The 21,606-nt window shown below is 43.1% G+C and overlaps 1 protein-coding gene across 5 annotated transcripts in view; it reads right to left on the bottom strand.

Moving 5' to 3' along the window:
* Window positions 1–1,169: 1,169 nt before the first annotated feature.
* The window catches only part of rapgef6 (Rap guanine nucleotide exchange factor (GEF) 6), a 144,109-nt gene continuing 123,672 nt past the window's right edge, over window positions 1,170–21,606 (bottom strand). For 2 of the 5 annotated variants that reach the window (XM_085289578.1, XM_085289579.1), the window contains 13 exons: window positions 18,778–18,945; window positions 18,205–18,420; window positions 15,896–16,107; window positions 15,296–15,419; window positions 14,340–14,363; window positions 12,874–13,094; window positions 11,787–11,960; window positions 11,319–11,465; window positions 11,015–11,131; window positions 9,190–9,454; window positions 6,162–6,691; window positions 4,906–5,262; window positions 1,170–4,783 (listed from right to left, as the gene is read on the bottom strand). In XM_085289578.1, coding sequence (XP_085145704.1) covers window positions 4,761–4,783; window positions 4,906–5,262; window positions 6,162–6,691; window positions 9,190–9,454; window positions 11,015–11,131; window positions 11,319–11,465; window positions 11,787–11,960; window positions 12,874–13,094; window positions 14,340–14,363; window positions 15,296–15,419; window positions 15,896–16,107; window positions 18,205–18,420; window positions 18,778–18,945 — 2,578 coding nt within the window. In that variant the 3' untranslated portion in view covers window positions 1,170–4,760. The remainder of the gene's footprint in view (window positions 4,784–4,905; window positions 5,263–6,161; window positions 6,692–9,189; window positions 9,455–11,014; window positions 11,132–11,318; window positions 11,466–11,786; window positions 11,961–12,873; window positions 13,095–14,339; window positions 14,364–15,295; window positions 15,420–15,895; window positions 16,108–18,204; window positions 18,421–18,777; window positions 18,946–21,606) is intronic. The other 3 variants (XM_085289581.1, XM_085289582.1, XM_085289580.1) reach the window with 3 other exon arrangements.

Below are 21,606 nucleotides of genomic sequence, written 5' to 3'. Positions count from 1 at the left end.
CCCGCCAGGCTAACCCCGTCTCCATTACGCATCATTCTAACTTTATCACAGAAGCAAAAGTTTACCCAGCATCACTTGAATTTGTCCTTTTTGGTCATAAAAGTGAACCTATTTATCCTTTCTTTCTACTGAAAGAAATCACAACTTTTCACTTGTTTTTTTCATCTTACACCCTATTTCAATGGATTAACTTTATTTTTCATCTCAAAATTCTGCCCAGAATACCCTCTAATGACAAAGTGAAAAAAGATTGCTTGAAACTCTTGTAAATTGATTAAAAATTAAAAAACAAAACTATATAACATGAACACCAGTGTTCACAGCCTTGACACTCAAATTGAGCTCAGGTGCATCCTGTTTCCACTGATCAGATGGTTCTACAACCTGATTGGAGTCCACCTTTGGTAAATTCAGTTGATGGGACATGATTTTTGTTTAGAGATGCTCTTCCTCTATAATGGTTTGTAACAAGTGGTTATTTTAATTAATGTTGCCTTCCTGCAGTCTGACCTCTGTCATCAAACTATTCTCACTCAGAAAATTGCTGCTCACAGGATACTTTGTTTCTCAGACTATTCTCTGTAAACACTAGAGACGTTTATACAAGAAAATCCCAGAAGATCAGCAGATTCTGCCCGTAAGGCACTAAGAACCAAGCCGTTTTCAAAGTCACGCAAATCAACTTATCTCTATGTTGATGCTCTGTTTGAACTTGAGCACATAACTTGACCATCTCTACAAGCCTAAATGCGTCGAGGTGCTGCTGTGGGATTGGCTGATTAGACGTTTGCTTTAACAAGCAGCAGACATGGCCAGCGAGTGTAGATGCTGATCGTATTAAACGTAACTGAAAGGAAGCGAGGCACCACCTCGTAGTGCTTTTCAGCTACTGTGCTTTACAAGTTAATTATCTTCTGAGCTGAATTCTCAAAGACGCAGACCACTACAGTATCAAAATAAATCAATAAAAACCAGCACGCACCTCTGTGTGACACTAAACCTTTAATGAGTAATAAAAGGAACTTGCTCTCTGCCCTGCTCACATCTGATGGAGTGCTTAACGCAGCAGAAGGCCGAGAAGCAGCAAGGACATCTGAGCAGCACTAGGAGAGGTCGGGTCAAGTACAAAAGAAGGTGGAACCTACACCAAAAATATTACCGTAGCTGCATTTGGCTTGATCCTGTTAAATCTTTCCAGAGTGAAATACCTGAACAACTGTTGAGTGGGCTCTTAGGAGATGTAGTGCAGTTTGGAAGACCTTAAGGGTGTGATGTCTATTGTAACTTTTCAGTGCCAAAAAGAAAATGCACAATTCTTTCTTAACATTTTATTCATTGTCCAAATTCATATTCTTCCTTTTTTAAACATTCTCTTAAACAAAAATAGAACAACTATTTACACTTGTAAAAAATACATAAAAAGCGTACAAGCAAAATCAAGTTGTCTTTCTAAAAGACATAAGTTACAACAGCTATTAAGTGTGAGACAAAAGCAAACTTTAAGCCACAGACCGAGTTAATACCTCTTTGTACAGATTGTGCAGCTCACTCACCACATTTAAGCTTATTGTTGTGCATTTCTGCTGTAATGCCAAAAGACGTCGACATAAAACACATTCACATCTCTCTTATTGCATTCCACAGCAGGAGACAAGGTGGGGGCGGGGCTAAAACGATGAGGGGTATTTCCAGGTGAAGGAGGTGGCATGTGCCTTCCTCCAGTTTTATGCAATTAGGAGCACTGAGATGCTTTTTTATTGAAATCTAGCCATTTGTATCATTTTGGAAAACTATTGGCAGTAATACAAGCTGCTGTTGTGATTTAAAAAAAAAAAAAAATCAATGGTGAACAATAATACTGATTTGTGGTTAAGAATCTCAGGGATCTTGTGCAAAAAAAAAAAAAAAAAAAAAAAAAAAAAGGTGAAAAAAGAGAGCAGTCAGTTTCTGACAGTCTGTTTCAAAGTTTCAAAGAAAAAGGAACCCGGGTGAGGGTCACAGTAGGTGCTCTTGAGCAGTGGAGGGAAATCCATTAGAGGAGCCGAGTGAGTAAAGTGAGGAGAGAGGGTTAAAAGTTTAAAGTCCTGCTGAGCTGACGGGGCTGAGAGACCCTACACCACACAAGGCGTCACAGCAGAGCTTGTTCAGTTCAATTCAAACAGAGAGGAATATTATAACAAAAAAACCCCTCATTTCAATCATCGTGTCTGAGAGGGAAAGAACTCGCCTCGTGTCGTGAAACTGGCAGCGAGAGACTCACAAGGGGGCCACCTTTCTGCAGGCAGAAGCAATCAAAGCAAAACCGCAAACTAAGAAGGGCTTTTGTTGAGTTTGTCCTTATGTGCAGCATCCCAGACTGAATGGAAATGGGATTTAAAAAAAAATGTTGATCCCAGCCTCACAAATATATATTTTATTTTATTTTTTATTTAAAAAAAAATAAAATAAAATAAAATAAAATATATATTTTAAAAAAAAGATTTAAAAAAAAATGTTGATCCCAGCCTCACAAATATATAATTCCACAACACACACACTCACACACAGACAGCCATATCCCAAAACACAGCAGCAATTAAACTGAAAGAGCAGAAATGGCACTTCAAAAAACAAAACAAAACAAAAAAAAAACAGAGGGGAGAAAATAAAAATTCCTTAAAAGACTCCTGCCCGGCTGAAAAAGAAGAAAAAACAGGGCAATCACCACCTTGTGTTATTTCTCATAACAAAATATTCAAAAATAGCCTTTATACACGACTCTTCTGTCATCATAACATTAATTTATGGCAAAGAAACAACAAAAAATATATATGTATACTTTCGTATGTATATGCCGTGTGTGTGTGTGTGTGTGTGTTTATGTATATTAGCATCAATCATTTCAAGTCTTTGTGTGGCAAAACAAAAGAAGCGTCACAGAGCGTGCGACAAACAGCAGAAGGAGAAGAGCATCTAATTCCAGTTACACCCCTGCCGAACTGCGGAGGAAAAAAATCAAAGCACAAATGGAAAAAAACCAAAACATTTTTCGTTTGCATGTACAAATTTGCTTCTTGTTTTCAATACAAATAGACAATTTTCAAGCACATCCTCTTTAAATAGTCTACAAAACACACTATGGACACAGAATGAAGGTGCGAGCTACGCCTTAAAATATTCGCCGACTTGTTTGCGACACTCGCGCTTTTAAATAGGAAGAAAACAAAAGAACAAAAAAACAAAAACAAAGATGAGAGACAAGAGGTACACTGTGAGCACATAATCCAAATTTATGCTGCATCTGCATATTCCTGCTGCATTATTAACACATTTACAAGGTCGGCCGAACCTGGAGTGTTTGCACTAACACTCAGCTTGTAATTCAATAGACAACTAGTCTAATAAACACTGTAAACAAAATGTGTAAGCACTGGTGTAAACACTGTCTTTATGCACACCAGCGTGATTTTGGTGTGTGTGCATATATATATATATATATATATATATATATATGCATGCAAATCGTGTGGCCACACAGTGCTAATTTATCATTTTATTATAGCTGCTGCAATTAAATAACAACACATTTTTATTATTCTACGGTAAGCAGCAAGTCATTTGTTCTTCAGCTCATTAGAATCAAGTTATGATACAGTTTTTATAGAACATCCAGGAGGCAGCATGCCGCTAAAGTACCTCGCGACAGACTAAACAAGCAGTAAGAGAAGCGGCTGGCGGTGGGGAGTGCAACACGCAGCCACGGGGAACTGCCTGAGATCTGCAGTTTGTCTTTTTTCCCCTGTAAAGCTCAGCAAACTACAATAAGCGCTAAACATGAACAGACGTGCCTTCCGTTGTTCCGCGGGTTTGATTTCTCATTTGTCACCACCTAAGGAGGGAGCGTGGGAAAGAAAAAGGCAACGGGCTCCTGAGGGGCTTTTCTGACCTCTGATGCAGTCGAAGTTTAAGTACTGCAACTGTTCTGTGTATTTTTATTCGGGGTTTTTTGTGCATTTGCTTTGTTCATGTGGAATCTGGTGTCACATGCGTAAATTAATATCATCAGTGCCAAAGCTTGTCTCTTTGTTTCACATTCATCTCCATTGGAGCGGACGACAATCTTGCAAACGTCAAAATAAAATGAGCAGAGCCACAAAAAAAAGAGAAAACACCCCCGTGAGTTCATGTTTGTCCACGACGCTGCTGACTACTTTCCGTCCCTTTTTGTCCTCACCATCCTCGCATAAAAGCTCAGAGATGCAACTTAAAGAAGAAAAATGAACACTTTTACAAAAAAAATTATCTAAACCACTGTACAAGATTTTAATTTAAAGAAAAAAATCAACAACAACACAAAAAGTGAGCTTGAAGCGCAAAATGGAGGTACACGGTCCGTCTCTGAGGAGGCTGACTTCGTCGCACGACACGTCTCTATTGTCACTCTTTCCTTCTTTTATTTTGTTGGGTTTTTTTAAGTCCATCTACGGCGGCGTGATCCCATCACAGCGCCTTTCTGCTTTGTACAGAGTTTTTAAAAAGTATCCAAAGTCTCTGTTTTCTTCTTTTGATTTCTGAAACGAGTTTAAAAAGAGGTGCTTGTGAGTCCCGGGAGTTGGACAGGGGTCACCTGAGTGACTGGCCAGGTTCACGAGTGGTCTGCGGTGACGTCACAAGGGGCCTTGGGAGGGGCTTGGACGATGTGCTCTGACAGTTGACGGCAACCAGCTGACTGGCTTAGTCCAAAGCCGGATCAACACGACTTGGTCCGTCGGTTTGTGCCGTTACACCGCTGAGACTTGCTCATCTGGAAAAGAGAAGATAAATATATATACCTCATGTTCACATTGTAGCCTAAAATCTCTCTATCACATGATGTCTTTGCAATTCTTTTCTACAGAAAAGAATCAATTCTGATTAGTTTCCTACCATCCTCACTGTCAGCCAGATCCTGTGGCGGGTGGCAGATGCTTGGCGGTCTGGATTGGCCCGGCGTGGACCCGGCTGTCCGTGCGTCTTGGTGTTGCAGGTGAAGGTTACCCGCCAGCCTGCGTGCCTCAGCCAGACTGCCGGCAGCTCCGGGGCTCTGCAGGAGTTTGCTCCTCTGCAACGCCACGCTGTAGTCCGGAGGTTTGAGGTGAGGAGGCCTGGGGACGTGCCCTCCTGGCCCACCTATTACTCCGTCTGCGAGGCCGAGGTCCCCCAGGGCCAGGCCCTGGTAGCCTGGAGGGGTGGGAGGGGGAGCTCGGTAACGCTCATCCTTGGCAGGGGAGGTGACACAATACACTGGATGCAGGTGGAGATCAAAAAGAAAAAGGGTGGGGATGGACCGAAGAAAAGAGGGGGGGGACGAGGGATGAGGAGTGAGAGGAGGAGGCGAAAAGGTCGCCGGGGAGAGGGGGGGAGGGTGTGCAGAGGGTAAAAACAAAAGAAAAAAAAAATAATGGGAAAATTAAATCAATGCGATGTCACCAACACAACAGGCAGCTACACATGCACCACAGTGTGTCAAAAATGAAAAGGAAAACACAACAGATGAGATGGATGGCTGCAGAATACAGACAGAACTGGAACTGCAACTGAGAACTGACTTCAGCACTGATTAGTTTGTCGGTTATTCCCAGATCAATCGATTAATCGCTTGGTTCTTATAACAGTGAAAATGCCCATCGTGATGATCTGATATTTATTGTGAGCCAAGAAAAGAAATAGCAAATTCTCACATTTGAGGTGATGCAGGCGACAGTGGCCGACTAGAACGATTAATCGATTGTCACAGTTGCTGTCAATTAAAATCCACACCAACGACTCAAAATCTGTCCTAAAAATTGCTTAAAAAAGACGTTTTGCTATCCTTATGATAGTAAATGGCTATCGTGTTAGCACAGCAGGAGATCCAAAAAGAGGAATTGACTCTGGAGAGGATAGAAAGCTAACAGTGATAAGAATGAGCTCGGACTCATTCTTATCAAAGTGCAGCAAATTCAAGCTGTTTACTGGAGCTTAAATCAAAATATGGTTTGGCACCAAGACAGATTTGGGGGAAAAAAAATCAAAGTCTATAACCTCACAAGCAAATCTAGGATGGCAGAGCGTATTTTCTTCTTTTTCTCAACTTTTTCTCCTGACCACTGCTACTCTGTGCTGTGTTTACAGGGAATCAAACTCGCAAGCTGTTCCCTCACCTATCAGGCCCTTCTCTGTGCTTGATGTCACCGTTTTGTAGGCAGGGTCTGTGCTTTGCCCTCCTTCCTCTTTGGCTGGTGAGGAGGGGTGCTCCGAGGTGTTTCGCCGCTTTATCGTCCCGTAATTCCCCTCGTAGGTGTCCGAGAGCGAGCCGGACGACGCCCAGCTCTGCCGGCACTGATTGGACAGGTCTGAACTCGAGTCTCTGGAGTGCTGCCTGGCACCGCCGTCGCTCGCCCACACGGGCCCGGCAGCCTCGGCCTCCGCTATCGGCCGGGTCATCTGCGTGTGCTTGAAGTGGGACAGAGCAAGCGGGTGGCCGTGGATGCCGTGGTCCCAGGGCCGGCAGGAGGAGGTGGGGAGGCTCTGGAAGGAGTCGTGGGAGTTGGAGGAGCAGGACGTCCAGCTGCCGCGCCCGCTGTCGGCCACCGAGTCCAGAGAGGTGTGGTCGTGGGTCAGCTCCTCTGTCGAGATGGAAGAAGTGAAGGTGGAGGCTCGCGTCGGGTATCCCCGAGCTGACGAGGAACCGCTGTAGATGAACGAGAGTAATACACAGATGAAAATCAGCACAAATACCAGCTCTGATTGATGTTTCGTGCCCCTGTGAATAACAGTACCTATCCACCTCCTATTACCAGTTCAAATACTCTTATTTTACATAATAAAATACATTTATATAAATGTGTAACTTGGCATACTTGTCATTTCAAACCGCATTTGCAGAACGCCTGCGTGGCAATCACGACTACAGTGTAGAAAAACCGGCCTGTGTAAAAATAGTCAATAAAATATAGTCTGTTGTGCAGGACTGTTGAGTGGTGGTAAAGGTGGAGGTAAGTCATACCGAAATGAAGCGACAAGAAAGCGAGAGGGAAGAAGGGAGGGGCGACAGGAGAGGACAAAGGAGGTTCATCAACCATAAAACACCGCTGAAGGGCACCTCGGTCAGAAGATCACCAGCACGAAAGACAAATGGACAAAGGATGAAGTTCAAGGTTACACAGATCACAAACCGCACTCTTTGTTTTTATAATGATGTCGGTAAAATCAGCTTTGATTCTGCACACGTAAAAATCACAAAGAATATGACAACGTTTCCCTGCAGCCTGGCTCAAAGCGAAACATAAACTTTTCCTCTTCACCTACTTTGTTTGTTTTCATTCACTGACACTGTTTTACTGGACAAAACAAGCCACTCAATGAAACCGAGCCATATTTCATAAAACAGGTGCGTGTTATACGACGAGGCTGCCGAGGTAATATATTACCAGAGCGGGGACACGGGTTATTGAGTCTCCTCTTTATGAGACACAATGGCCTGATCATGGAGGAATAATAAACAAACAGCAGACAATAAAAAAAAAGCCGTGTTGTTAACTCGGCCAGATTAAAAAGCCGCCCGCGTAGAAACCGATACGCTGTTAATAGAGAAGAGGAGGAGAGAGGAGGTCAGTAAATGTGGGATGCTAATAAAAACCCGCTGTGTTTTAGAGCTTCCTGTTTAATGAGGGAAGGACGTTATTGGAATCCAGCTTGCTGAAAAGGTGGCAGCAGACAGCGTGTGTCTGTGCGTGTGTGTCGAACGGCGAGGTTTCTGACACGTGCCTTATAAAAATATTTGCTTGCATTTTGGTCGCCTGGTGCAAAATGTTCCTGTTCAAAAAGCTGGCTCCAAAAGCGAGTCAGCTTGGGCGTAGACTCCCATGTTAACTCTTTCCTCATAAAGATGACATTTAGCGACCGCCCCTGTACCTTCAATGGTGAGTTTTGACGCCTCTGCATAGCTCAATCAATATGGTTTGACAACCATTTCTGGGTTTTCCAAGAGTAGCTGAAGAGGCAGAGACCACTCTCACTAACGTCTGATTCAAGCCCGGTCATTTTGTTCATTTAATAAGTCCTGAAATGTGACAGAAACCTCTCAGTTCAGAACTTAAGAGCTTCAGGTGTTGCTCCTTGTAGGCTTTCAAGGGGTAAAGAGTACAAGTTCTCAGCACTGAACAGGAATAAACATACTCACAGCCTCATCTCTATAGCTACTGTTCTCACTAATGTCGAGCGCATGCTTTTTAAATTATATTTAACCCATTTAAATGTTATTAAGGCCATAAGTTTTATCTATTGCACATTGGCTGTTTGAGTACCAGGTGGTGTGTGCAAGACTCCTCAGCTTCACATCAGCTAATTGGAGTCACTGAACTGGACCTCTTAACCATGTTCGCGGTGTTGATGCTTTTTAAGGTAATTATCTGGCAAATGAGATGGCGTGCTGAGTGGTTATTTGTACTAACAGCTTTGGTGAGTTACTTTGTGTCTGTGCAAAACACCCAAACAATCTACAGATGCATCCAGCTAATGAAGCTGGCCAGAATTAGGTCTTGTGCCCAGATACTACAACCGAGACAGCAATAGCCATAATGCTAACTCCAAGGCTTCAAAATGTGAACAACGTGCAAGTCACACAGGCGTCGAGACCCGTCTGTAATTCCAGGCAACACACAGTTTGATAGGAAAAATATGTTTTCAACACTGTTTGGTGAGTGGTTATAAATACCTGCAAACTACTTGCGTTGAGTTGTGGTTTGGGAATCACCTCACGCAAGTTTCACTACTGCTCAGCAAGTAGCTGGCGGGTGTTTGCAGACAAGTTGCCATCTTGTCTAGCAACCTGCTAGCCACCAAAGCAGTGACAAGGAAGTTTTTTGGTGCACCGTATAGCTCCTTGCAACCAATTTGACCTATCCATTACCAGCAGCCTCCAGCAACTACTTGGAGAATATACATGTTTCCCTAGCAACCAGAGATTGCCAGGGGGGTTGCTCACGGGTCTCTAGGCCTGTGTTACTTAGGCCTTATCAAACATCCAGTCAGTATACGATAGGAATCATAATCAGTCCTTGTATTATGCAAAGTGCAAAACAACAAAACTATCTTGTCAGTCTATCCTATCAAAATAAAAGCACTTCTTAAATGTAATCTAAAGAATTAATCAGACAGATTAGACAAACTAAACTGAAGCCAAATTACCTTGTGCTGGGCTGGCTGTAATCAGCATTTACGTGGGAATGCATTCCTGCTGCGCTCTCAGGAACCGCGGTAGCTATTGCAGGAGACGTTGTAGTAGCAATAGTGGCAGTAGTAGTCATACAGGTCCTGTTGCTGCTATTACATCGGTCATCAGGCCCAGGAGCAGGCACAGAGTCGACCGAACAGATACTGGAGCGGGAGGAGATCTCGCTGTGACTCGAGTCCGACAGGTTGTCAGCTTTACCGGGCGGTAGGAGGGCATAACCTGGACAGAGGAGCGTTTCAGATATTTACATTTTGGAGGTTAAGCTAAATTTTTATTAAAACTGAACAGAGACTTTTAAACAAAAGCTGAGTGCAGTGGTACAAATGCAGATCATTTTACTGGGTTGCAATGACGATTACTGCAGCCAAAGTACGGCAGTGTTAATGTGCACTGGACACAAATGATGCTCTCTTTAGTGAGTGACTGCATCCTGAGGAAGACAAAGAGACGACTGTGAAGAGACGACTTTAAATTTCGGTGACGCCGAAATCACAAACACTATCAGAAAGCGTGAGGCTGTTGTTTGTGTTATTTGTAGACTGAGACTATGAATTGTGTAGAAATGACTGTGAAACACACACTTGTGGGAGGGGGTGGGTTCATAGTTTAAACTTTATATCACAAAAAACAAATAAACTGACTGTCGGGAAACTAAATGAACATTACAATTAAAATGCTGCACGCCACAGAAGAAATCCATATACCAAAAACAGAGCCTACGACTTGTCAACCAAAAACGAAGAATAAATTTAATCATTTTAAAATTCAAATTCGGGAACGAAGAATGTTTCACAGCGACAAACATGACTGTCGGCTGCTCGGTGACATCCAAACAGCTTTAACACAATAATTCATAGCTTTAACCCATGAATAAAAAATGTCGGGAGAGTTGCGAGAACACACTGAAATGCTTTTTCCATCTGCTGTTACAGCCTCAGATGTACTCTTTCCTATCTGTGTCGCATCGTCTTCTTCAAGTATTCACAGCGAAAACTCTCAGGCGTCACATCTCTGTGACTCACGGTGGATCTGAAGCTCTCAAGCAACACTTGTACTTTAAAAAGAAAATGCTTTTTTTTAATATGATGGACTCTTAATAAATGCAAATCATCAACAACAACAAAAGTCTCTCTCAAATACCACTGTGTCCCTTCTCTTTACTGTTTTTGCTATAACTGTCTCAACGTGATGTCTGTTAGAGGGTCTTTCTCCTGGAGTCTCTGTCCCTGCACAGCCAGAGGAAGGGGTTAGGGCTGACTGATCTCCTGGCTCTCTGCTCTGTCTGCCCTCGTGTCTCATCCTGAGGTGAGGAGGACATACGCTCTGCTGTTTCCTCCCTACTGTTCAGGTGTGGGCTGACTGCTGCTGGCCTCTCCCTGGACTGACTCCTTTTCCTCAGTATCCTGAATGGTGACATTAGCCTCCTCCTTATGGGGGACTCTGGGGGTGTGTGTCTCATTAAAGGAGACTGGGAAAATGGAGTTGGAAAACTGTATGGAGAGTCACTTTGGACCGCAGGATGATCTCCATCAATCCTTTTCCTTTTTGGGGCTGGACTCCCTCCTCTTACCCTCAGTGACGTTAGCCCTGCATCTGCCTGTGCACCCTGGCTGCTCTGCTGCCTGGATCTCCCTTTCCTTTGCTCTGATGAGTGGAACAAGCCTCTCTGAACTGCCTCTGTCTCTTCCAGCATCTTCTCCTCTTTTTCTCTCTCCCTCCAACTCTCTTGGCTACTCTGCTTGGTCATCAATAGGATCCTCTTTTGGAGGAGAGTCCCACCTATGCCGTAGCTGCGCAGACTGACGGTGGCCTTTGAGCTAGCTTCGCTGGTCAGCGACGATGAAGATCCCGACAAGTTCATCTGGCTGGAGTTCTGGGACTTTGCCACACCTCCCACTATTTAAAAAAAGGCAACGATAGAAGAGATGAAACCCAGAAAACACAAATTAAAAATTTATTATTCATGCATGTTAAGTCTAATCAAACCACACTAATATCTTAAATCAGTAAGATTATCTGAAGTGGATAAAAAGCAAACAGGGTAAAAAAAAAAAGGAAGCAAGAAACGGTTTTGGTTGCAAACCTTTGCGCGGGGAGCCCTGAGGTGACACCGTGGGGCTCGAGTGAAGAGAGGAGATGGTGGAAACTGTGTCGTCACATGTTCTCTTTGTGCTCCACTCCTCTGACGAGTTCACTGGTGGTTTCTTAACCACCTGAGGTGAGTTGGAATCTGAAGAAGAGAGAAAATAAAAGGTCACGAAAGTCGCCAAACCAGGGATTTGGTTACACTTCATATAATACAGAACACAGAAATGTGACATTTCTTTCTGTCTTTGCTTTAAATAAATAAGACGACAACCCGACTGTTTTCTCAGAAACAAGTTTGAAATCATTTTGAATTTTGTGCACGACTGCAACTTTACAATAACCATAAAACTAGTCACTTATTAATCTTTGAAACACAAAAGTCTATTGAAAAGTAAAGTTCCTACATGATGATAAAAAGTTACATTACATGGCCTAATGAGAAATAAAACAGGCATGTACTCACTAAGTGAGGCTATGTCCTTGGCAGTGCTCTTCTTTCGTAGAGGGTTCAGTGGGACCTGGACCTGTAGGACTTGTGACACCCTGTTTTGTGTTTTTCCGGAGGGCAGAGTTGACCGCAGCGAGACTGGAGACATATCTGACTTAGTGGATCGCCTCTCATTCAAATTCTTAGACACTAAAATCACAAGAAAGTGACAAAAAATAATGTCATAAACAGGCAAAACTGCATCCAACATGAAGCCAGTGTAATAAAGCAATAATGATGTTTAGATCGACATCTGATGTGGGCTTTTTATTTGAACCTTTAGTTACCTATACCAAGAAAAGTACCAAAATCGATGATACTAACCAATAATCCTGCTATTTTTGACAACATTACCAAAATCCACTAGATGGCAGTGCAGGACATCTATTTTTATTTATTTTTTATATTATTGAACAGGACAGTGGTGGAGAGTAAACAGTAAAGTAGGGAGAAAGCGAGAGGCAGGGAGATACAGGAAACTGTCCAGGGCGAAACCTGCTGCCTTTCAGCGTGTAGGTCGCCGGCTTGACCAATGAGCTGAAAAGGCCATAAAAGGCTGAAAGTGCCATTCACTTGAATAAACTCAAATCCCATCGAACAAGTCTGTCTTAAACTTCACCGAGCCTCATAAAACATGTATTAATCTTCTCCACACTAGTCACATCTCCCTGTATGGCTTTTCCTTGTTGAGCCAGCTATGTGGGTCCACAGTGGATAGCTGTGGGTAAACTGTGGGGGTGTGTGTACAGAGCAAAGCCACAGTTATCTAGTGCAGGGATGCGAGGTTGACCCACAGGCGGGGCCAGCGAGAGTTTCCTGTGGGTAAGAGCTATTGGTTGCCCACAGAGTTCCCTTTTGGGACCCCAAAGCACAAAACTGCTGTGGGCCCCGTGTGGGTACACTCACTTGGGCCTCCATGGGAAAAGTGTACGTTTGCCCTGCCCACGCAGCCCCTGTGAATCTGCATGGGCATGCTTGCTGGGATAATAGCACGCTAAATACTTTTTCTAATTAAATCAAAAAACCCAAATAGCGAATCCCTCTTAGTTTCTGATTTACTTACAAGTGTTGTAAGACGGCTCGCACTGCAGGGACATGATCTGGTGTTTCTCCTCATCCGTCTCCACTGTGAGGTTAGAGAGGTACTGCTTCACCTTTCTGGCCATCTGAGCGTCTTCGTACAGCTTCTTAGCATTGAGGAGCGAGCTTCGGCGTACTCTCTTCTTGTGCGCTCCGCCTTGCACGTCTAGCATATTGGAATTGGTGCTGCCCTGACTCAAAGACCTAAAAGATGATAGCAGAGAGGCAGGAAGAGGAAGGAAGAAAAGGTAGAGTAATAATAAAGACAGTGAGAGGAAGAAGAGATGGAAGAAGTGTGTTAAATTGAACAGAAGTAACAGAAAAGGTGGAGGAGGACGGAGCCGCAAAGAACAGAAAGAAGGAAAGGAAGATAAATGTGTAAGAGAAGAAAAAGGGCATGGAGGAAAAAAATGCAACACAGTCAATTTAATCACCAATAAAACACGAAGGTCTTCCGTCTTATCAAATACAGCTTTTACTACAAAATCTGTACATCTGCCTCCGTTTTGGAGCATAGCATTTTAAAAAAAGGACCATGCAACTGGGAGGGAGGCAGCACTCCCTGGTGTGCCATGCTATCACAGTACAGAACAGCAGAACATTTTGTCAGATGGAGGCAAAAAGGGTTAAGAAACAAACAACGCACAATATTCGATACTGGGAATATTATGCCATGATGCAGATATGAACAAACGCCAAACCTGAGTCAAATAGTATCACTAAAATACACATTGGTGCGTTTAACGTTGCCTTTTTTTTGCAGCGAGGTGGAGTTCGTTCTACAGGATTGTGAGCTGAGGTAGGTGATAAACTGATCCACCCTTAAGTGCTATTTTGTTGCGTTTCCAATCGTACTACAAGAGCAACATCAGCAGACGGAGTTTGTAGTTGCTATGGAAGCGTAGCAGTTTTTTCCAGTTCATTTCAGCCGTTGTGCATTGTTATGGAAATGTTACTGAACAAACTTCACCTGCTGATGAAGACAATCAGATATAAATGAATACTGCAGGACAGGAACTTAATGGAACAATGAGGTCTAATTACTCTCCTGCTGTTTCCAGGCAAGAAGCTTTGCATTATAACTATCTACTTATATTCCACTTAAACTTGAATCTGCAGTTGAATAGCAGCAATTCATCATTTAGCCAATTTTCACTGGTAGCTGCGAATGTGTTAAGAAACGCTCTGCACCATTTCAAGCTACTATATGACTCAACATACACTCTCGTCAGTAGGGTAGACAATTAATGGGTCAATAAGGGACTTTAGTGTGGTTCGTGTGATGCAAACAGAAGGGTTAATCATGAACAAGCACAGGCAGACACATGAACGCTCATATAAAGCATGGCGAGACATGCAGAGTTTATGATGACAGGGATGCAGGGAGGATTCAAACTTTTGCCGGGCCAGACCGAAACAGGATGAATCTGGTACGCAGGACAAACTTACCCTAAACTCTTCCACCTCTTCTTCCTGCAAGCAAGAGGCGTGAAGATTGAAGCGTGACTCAAAGACAAGTTCAGGGGTCAGGGGAGAGGAGGAGACAAGACTATGTAGAGGTCATGCCGCAAAACACAAACAAACAAACAGGAAATGACCGGAGATGGGAGGACACCAAACAGTGGACATCTCCCCATGTCAACCTGAAGAGTGTGTGTTATGACTTCGTATATGATGCATTTGGCACATTGTGTTGTGTTTTGTTTTTTTTAAATATGTGACTTGTGTATAGAACTGAAGTTTGCTCTATATTTTGGGTTTGCAGTATGAAGGGAGTGTCTGCAGGGGGCAGTCATGCACCGTAGCAGTGACAGACTGTGATTAAACACACATACACACACAAACCAAGTGATAATAACTACACAATGCGGCTGGCATCAATTCTACCTTCATTTCCATTCAGTCCATTCATTGTGTGCTTACATTCCAGCAGAGGAATGCAATGCAAACACAGAGAGCCATGAACTGAACAGGAAGTGAACGGGAATTGATTGAACCAGACCTTCAGTGCGAGCCTGATCCTGTTGGGTGAAGGATCAAGGTTGGCTGGTGGAAGTATGGTGGTGCGGTTCCCTTTTTGCCAACATTGTAGCCTTCGGTGGGAAAGTCTTTTTACACGCTTCTGCTTCAGTTTTGAAGAAATATGAGGGAAGTTGTGGATTCACAATAACAAGCAGTTTAGCTTGTTATTGTGCACTAGGATGCTTTTTTGCAAATACAAAATTCAATCATATGCTCCCCCGATGAGGACGTTGTCTAAGTAAGAAATTCTACAATATAATGTATAATGCCATATGCAAATACATATAAATCTGCACAAACAGCCTTGTCATTTCATCACTTGTCATTTTGCTCCTAAAACCGGTTTAAATGGTTAATCATGCTGCAGTGTCAAACCAACCGACCTTTGCCTAAACATGAGGGCAGGGTCCATGTTGGCTGAGGTCATCCGCACCACATGTCTGATCTCCTTCGCGATCATCCTCAGCTTCTCAAAGTTCACAAGGCCATCAACACTTGAGTCATTGCCTGAGACGACAAACAGAAGTAGAAAGTGAGAAGTCGCCCGTCAGCAGTGTGGTGGAAGGAAATGATTGACATTATGGACATTTGTAGAAACTGATATGCAACACTTTTTCCATATCACATTTTAAAAGTAAAACCTGAAATTCCCTCTATATATATTTTTTGCTATCATTAGCCACACTGCTTAATTTGAGGACACAATGAGGGCAACTTTTCATTTTACACAAACACTTTTAAGAAGGAGCCTTTGAGTAGAAGTCGGGCCAGCTTTTAGGTGAAAAAAAAAAAACGAAAGAAGAGGAAGCCTATAGCAGAAGTAAACCTCGTCAGTGAGTGTGACATGACCTTTGGCACAACACAGAGGAAGCTGGGAGATTAAATTAAACTTCAAGAAACGGAAACAGTCTTGTAGCGTATTTAAGAAACACAAGAGGGAGGATGCAAGTAGATCATCTGAGAAGGCACACAAAGTCTTCTACCTTCATGTAAGAAGGTGAGGTCCTTCTTGACCACTGGGAACAGCGGGATGATGGGCGGCTGCATGCTCTGGCTGCTCAGCACGTTTCGGTACTTGGCCATGTTCCTGGATGGGTCGAAGAGATCTTGCAGGTCCCCAAAGAGCTTCTCGTACTTACTGGGCAATTTTTCCCAGGAACTCCGCAGTCGAGCCACCGGTGCCAGGTTCAGTCCGCTGCGCGAGAGAGGAAAGAGGTGCAAAGAGGGCGGGGGGAAGAGAGGGATCGAGGCAGAGATAAATAGGTTACGGCAGACAGAAGAGGGTGGGGGAGAGGTAAAAACGAGGAATAGATGAAACAAGGGTAGAGAAGAAAAGGAAAGGAGGTTAGGTTTAATGTGAATGTTTCATGCTGTACAGTTCCTACTCTTTGAGCTAACTAACTTCAGTGAGTGGGGTCATCTTTTCCCACAGCTGAAAACCCCATGAGGTGATGTCAGCTCTGAACAGACAGCTAATAACAATGAATGACACAGCATTTCTTTTCTTCTCTCCTCTTACATTGATTTGTTCATGCAGCGGGCACAGTTTTCTTTGTCATACTAGATCATGTGACTCAAACACTACACTACTGGACAGATGGCTTGGCTTTATCCATATTTCACAATCCTGCATGTCTAACACCTTCCCCTTTTTTGCTATTTGCACAGGGCAGCAGCCGCCACCACCGCGCCCCTGTCAGCAGGCAGGTTGTGCATCCGTATGTGTGCAGACGCCCTGCTGTGAGCAGGAATGTAAAGGGGTGAGAAGGTCAGGCACTTGGGCTTTAAAGCGCCTTTTACAGCGGCAAACAGAGCGTCTCCATACGGCTGAGCTCTTTTAACACGAGTCCAGATCAGGGAGTGGACACGGGTGCTGCTCGTCACACTGAGCAGGCAGCGTACTGCTGTATAAGAAGGGTGCTAACATTTATTCTTAGCACAGGAACACAGAGCAAAAAAACGTATTTAGTTCAAGTCATCAAATTTATGCGGCATCTACATCAGTACTGAGCTCAGTGCAACTTCTTCCTGCACTTATATTTAAATTTATGCCACATTAACAATGCAGGCAGTTCCTCTTATTATTTATCACGTTGTTTACTGTTTCACACTGCAGTGTGCTTGTTTGAAAGTTTCAAAGCTAAAAAAGGACTTGGACTATAAAACCAACATGGAGTGAGAATTTGGAGTGGTCAGGTGTTATTTCACCTGCTGGTTCGGACACAGTGTGACAGTGAAGACACCGTGATGCCCACTTTTTTTGCCTCCTTTCTTATCTTAGTAAAGGAAGCTATTTTCCGCTGCTCCCTTAATTGCAAGGAGTTGCCACATCATGTATCTCTGCATGTGTGATTTGGCAGATTTTTAAAAATAAATGCTTGATGTAACTCCCCAAAATGACTTGTCTTCTCTTGGGATTGAACAGGGGACGAGTAAAACCAGATTAAAATGAGCAGGAGCATTTTGGGAAATCTTGAAACAATGAATTGGTCTTAGAGTTGAAAATGCTTAAGCATCAAATGGTGTCATCTGCATGAAAATGAAACTCAGAAATTCGGAAAAAAATAGGGAGAAATCCAAAATGTTCCAGGAAACAAACGCTGCAGAATGTTAAACGGGCACATTTTTCAGCCATATGACACCAGATCCTCTGGGGCTGGGAGGAAATTAAATCTACAATAGTAAATGCTCTGGGGTGGCCACTGTGATTTTCTGATCATGGGGAAACAGACAGTCCTGTGCATCTTTAAGAGGGTAAACACATTATGTGGGACTGCATTTTCTTTGAATAAATGTCATTATTTTCATGGACCTTAGGCTTGTGTTTTAACCTGAAAGTTCTTATTAGATCTTAGTTAAAAACATTAAGGATAAATCCCACACAAACAAGCTTCTGTGCAGAAGCTAAGATGCTTAAACATGAAAATACTGCCGGATTTTAATTTACGTGCGTCCTTAAACTAAAATACACTGACGCTATGTTTAATACTCCATAAAAGCTCAGCTACAGCCAAACCACAAAGGCCACAGGGACTCAATCATTGTAGCAGACAATAAGCATAACTACTGCTGTGAGACTTGTTTTAAATGCTGTGCAGTTTCTGTGCGCTCTGGGAGAATCAGGGCTGATTACAGGAAGGAACAGAAGGGGAAGAGGGGAGGGGGTTGGACTGGTTCTCCTGACGATGTGGTGAATGGAGACCCACCATCAAAGCTCATCTGTCAGCAGAGATGGAGTAAATGCAGAATGAAGGACACAAACAGTCGAGGGGAGGTGCTACACTGAGCCAACCTGATAATAGCGAACATGGAGTTGAAGTTCTTGCACTCTCTGCAGTGAAGGGCGATCTTGATGAAGTGTTTGATGGTTTTCATCCTTTTCAGAGTGTTGGGCTCCTTCAAGATCTCTGTGGCCACCCAGAAGGTCTCCTGGTTTATCACCTCCTCAAATTGTTTCAGATTGCCACTTCCCACAGAGGAGTCTAGTTTAAACAAGTCATCCACGTACCTGAAACACGTGACAGAAGGGTTCAAAACTGGGTTAAAAGGCAGGATATTATCATCTCAACAAATGGTATGTCAAAAAACTGTTACTGTAACTAATATTCAATCATAAAAAATATGGATATCCTCTAGTAATATGCTTCAACCACCTATCCGGCACTTTCTGGGTTCATAATTCCATCAATTTTAACAAGATTTCCACACCAATGGCTGAAAGCCTCAGGCCACGAGAGAGCTTCCACCACGTTTCTAGACGAATGGCTTCTTGACAGCCACCCCTCCACTAAGACCATTTCTAATGAGGCAATATTCCATCCAGCAGTTGTTTTTTTGAACTGCTGCTAAATTAAAATCTACATACTCTGTGGACTCGATGTTCCTGAAGAGCTCAAAGTCTCTCATGGAGAGCTGGGCTGCAACCTCCATGGTGCTCAGCTGCAGAAGTGAGATTTGACTTTCTCTGAGGAGATCCTGGGCGTCCTCGTCTGAACACAACGTCTCCGTCTCCATGTTGTTCTTCAGGTAATACCTAAAGAAGAGGGAGCAGGTGGAAGATGGATAAGTCTAAGAATAACTTTGTTATTTTATTAAAATATTTCTTAATGTTCCCAGACTTCCGTAACGAATTCACCAGATTTCAAAAGCTGCGTTACACGTGAGAAACAAAAAAGAAAAGAGGAGTTAAGTTTCAGCCTCTGAATCTAAAAACCTGGAGAGAAATTAACTGACGGTAATTATATTTAGTGCTAGAAATGCATGATGCAAAACACTTTATTGGTGACAGCTTACTTGGCATAGTATGCACTAGACTGCAGTTCCCTCAACTTTAATATAGGCAGACAAGTGGGTGGACAAGATCCATTTTTCCAGGCTGATAAAACTTTCTGGACCTGATAAATTAAATGTTCCTTTCAGTCTTATTTCATTTTTAAATGGGCAAATTTTCTCTCTGAGAGCAGAAATTAGTTTCAGGAAAAGGCAAAAAAAATGCTCTGATGCTGATGCTGCTGACAGATTATGTACATATTTTACATCTAAAGGTAAAGAAGGGGAGAGAAAGAGTGAAAGCAGGGCTCTTGGCAAAGAGAGGTTAAAAAAAATGACAGGTGCCTGAGTAAGAGCAAACAGGAGCCATTTCTCCTTAAGATTAGTCTCTAAATGTTTTCTGGGAGACTCTTTCACGCTAATGGAGCTGTAATGTGGTCATCTAGGAATGCTGAACCACAAATCAGAGCATTATAGGTCAAGAGAGGGCAACCCTCAGGGGTAAAGTGTTGGCATGGATGTACCTCTAAACCACGCTCAATTACTCTGTCAGACAAGCTCAGACAGGCTGTGAGATCAAGCTGAATTTATATTTAGGATAAAACATGAGACCTGTTTCACATTTAGAAGACAGAGAAAAACTCCCTCAACATATTTAGATTCAAGACATTTTAGGAATCTAATCATTTATGAGAATCTGCACACGCTGAAAACGCAGAGGAGGTGATAAGATAAAGCACTTGTGTAATGCCTCTGAAACAGAAGGAGGCATTAGAGGAGCAAAGACGACATCAAGCGAGAGAGGAGTCGGAACGAGCGCAGATGAAAGAAGAGAGAGGAAGAGGAACACGAAGGGAGAGGAGTAAAAGGAAGTCCAGATGAAAGGAGACGAGAAGGGACAAGAGGAGCGAAGGAGAGGACGCGGGACTAAATGATGTCAGAGGAGAGAAAGGGACAAGAAGATGGGAGGAAAGGAGTGAGGGGAAGGAGATGAGCAGGGTACTTAAGGGGAAGAGAGGAGAGGAGTCTAAATTAATGATGGACAAAGTGCTGCTTAATAGAACTGGGAGAGGGAACGTCACTGGAACCAAGCCATCGTAAACAGCTACGGGCAGTGTTTGGGTGTGCGATCTGTGCTTAAGCGCTCAAGATCCCCTCGACGCACCTATATGTATATTTTGGCAGCATGATTAAGGCTTTGTGTTGGCTTAGCCTGGACCCCCCCCCCCTTCCCTTGGACCTGCTGTCAATCAGCAGCTGCAGAGAGGAAGAGACGGAGGAGGTGAGATATGGTGACAGAGGACCCGGGTGGAGATACTGCTCCAGATAGAAAGTACTGCAATGTGGACTGCCGATTGCCCTCTTACATATGTATACAGGTTGAAAAAAATACAGCCAAGCATTACAAGAATAGCAAGTACAGGGAAAAGATTTCCTCAAGAAACAGGAAAGCATAAGAGATTATATACACGCACACATATATTCAATTTCAGCTGTTTAACCAGCATAAAAAAGGTCTATACCTGCACAGCTACATGCCTGTATCTTGCTATGTGTCTGTATGTGCGTGCGAGTGTGCGTATGAATAATTCCAGCCGCGGCATGCTGTCTGCAGAGGCCTCCGCCCCTGACAGAGGATGAAAAATTCATGCTAGGCTAGCTGGGAGGAGACCAATGAGGGACCACAGGAGACGAGTAGAGAAGAGGGAGAAAACTGTGGTAGACGTAACGGCTGCAGTCCAATAATCCTTCACGTCTTAATTTCATCTTAAAAGGGAAAATGACTAGCACAGAACTGTGATACAAAACAACAACAAATTGGGGGGGAAAAAACCTACACAGACACAAAAATATACTCGGTAAAAGAAAGAAGACGCAGCATCAACAAAATGATGTTGAAGCTTCTTCAAATAAGTGGAAAAGTTGCCATTTTCTCCAGAAAAAGGAAAAGCCTCGACTCTTTGGGTGTGTTGCATATCACTACTGTTGAAACTGTTGTTCAAGTCATCCACGCCAGGTCGTGTTAAGTGAATTAACTACATCACAAAAATACTACCCCGTATCTCCAAGAGCAGGACTGAGAAGTACTGCTTTAGTAGTACATTCAAGCTTTTCTCAGTGCTGATTTGGAAAACATGTGACACTCGATGGATTAAATCGCTGTACTTAGCAAGCCTAGAAATTATTTGAGAGGATAATAATTGGTGCAGCTGTAAAAAACAGTGAGAAATGTGTGAACATTCACAAACTGGAAACCAGAAATAATAAGAAAAAAAGAAAAGGGAGGAAAATCCCTCAGTTTCAGTATTCTGGGTTTTGAGTCCAATAACTACAGGCTGGATAATTCAAGATTTAAGTGGATATCCTTTTTGTTTTTGACAACAACAAACTTCCTGGACCTGCAAGTGTTGTTTCCGGCTTTATT

This window comes from Mchenga conophoros, linkage group LG10 (genome assembly GCF_057382185.1).
Source record: "Mchenga conophoros isolate Kocher_MC1m ecotype Shallow Benthic linkage group LG10, M_conophoros_male_GT1.1, whole genome shotgun sequence".
NCBI lineage: Eukaryota > Metazoa > Chordata > Actinopteri > Cichliformes > Cichlidae > Mchenga > Mchenga conophoros.
Note: the sequence above shows the minus strand (reverse complement) of the source record. Positions and strands in the feature narration are given on the sequence as shown.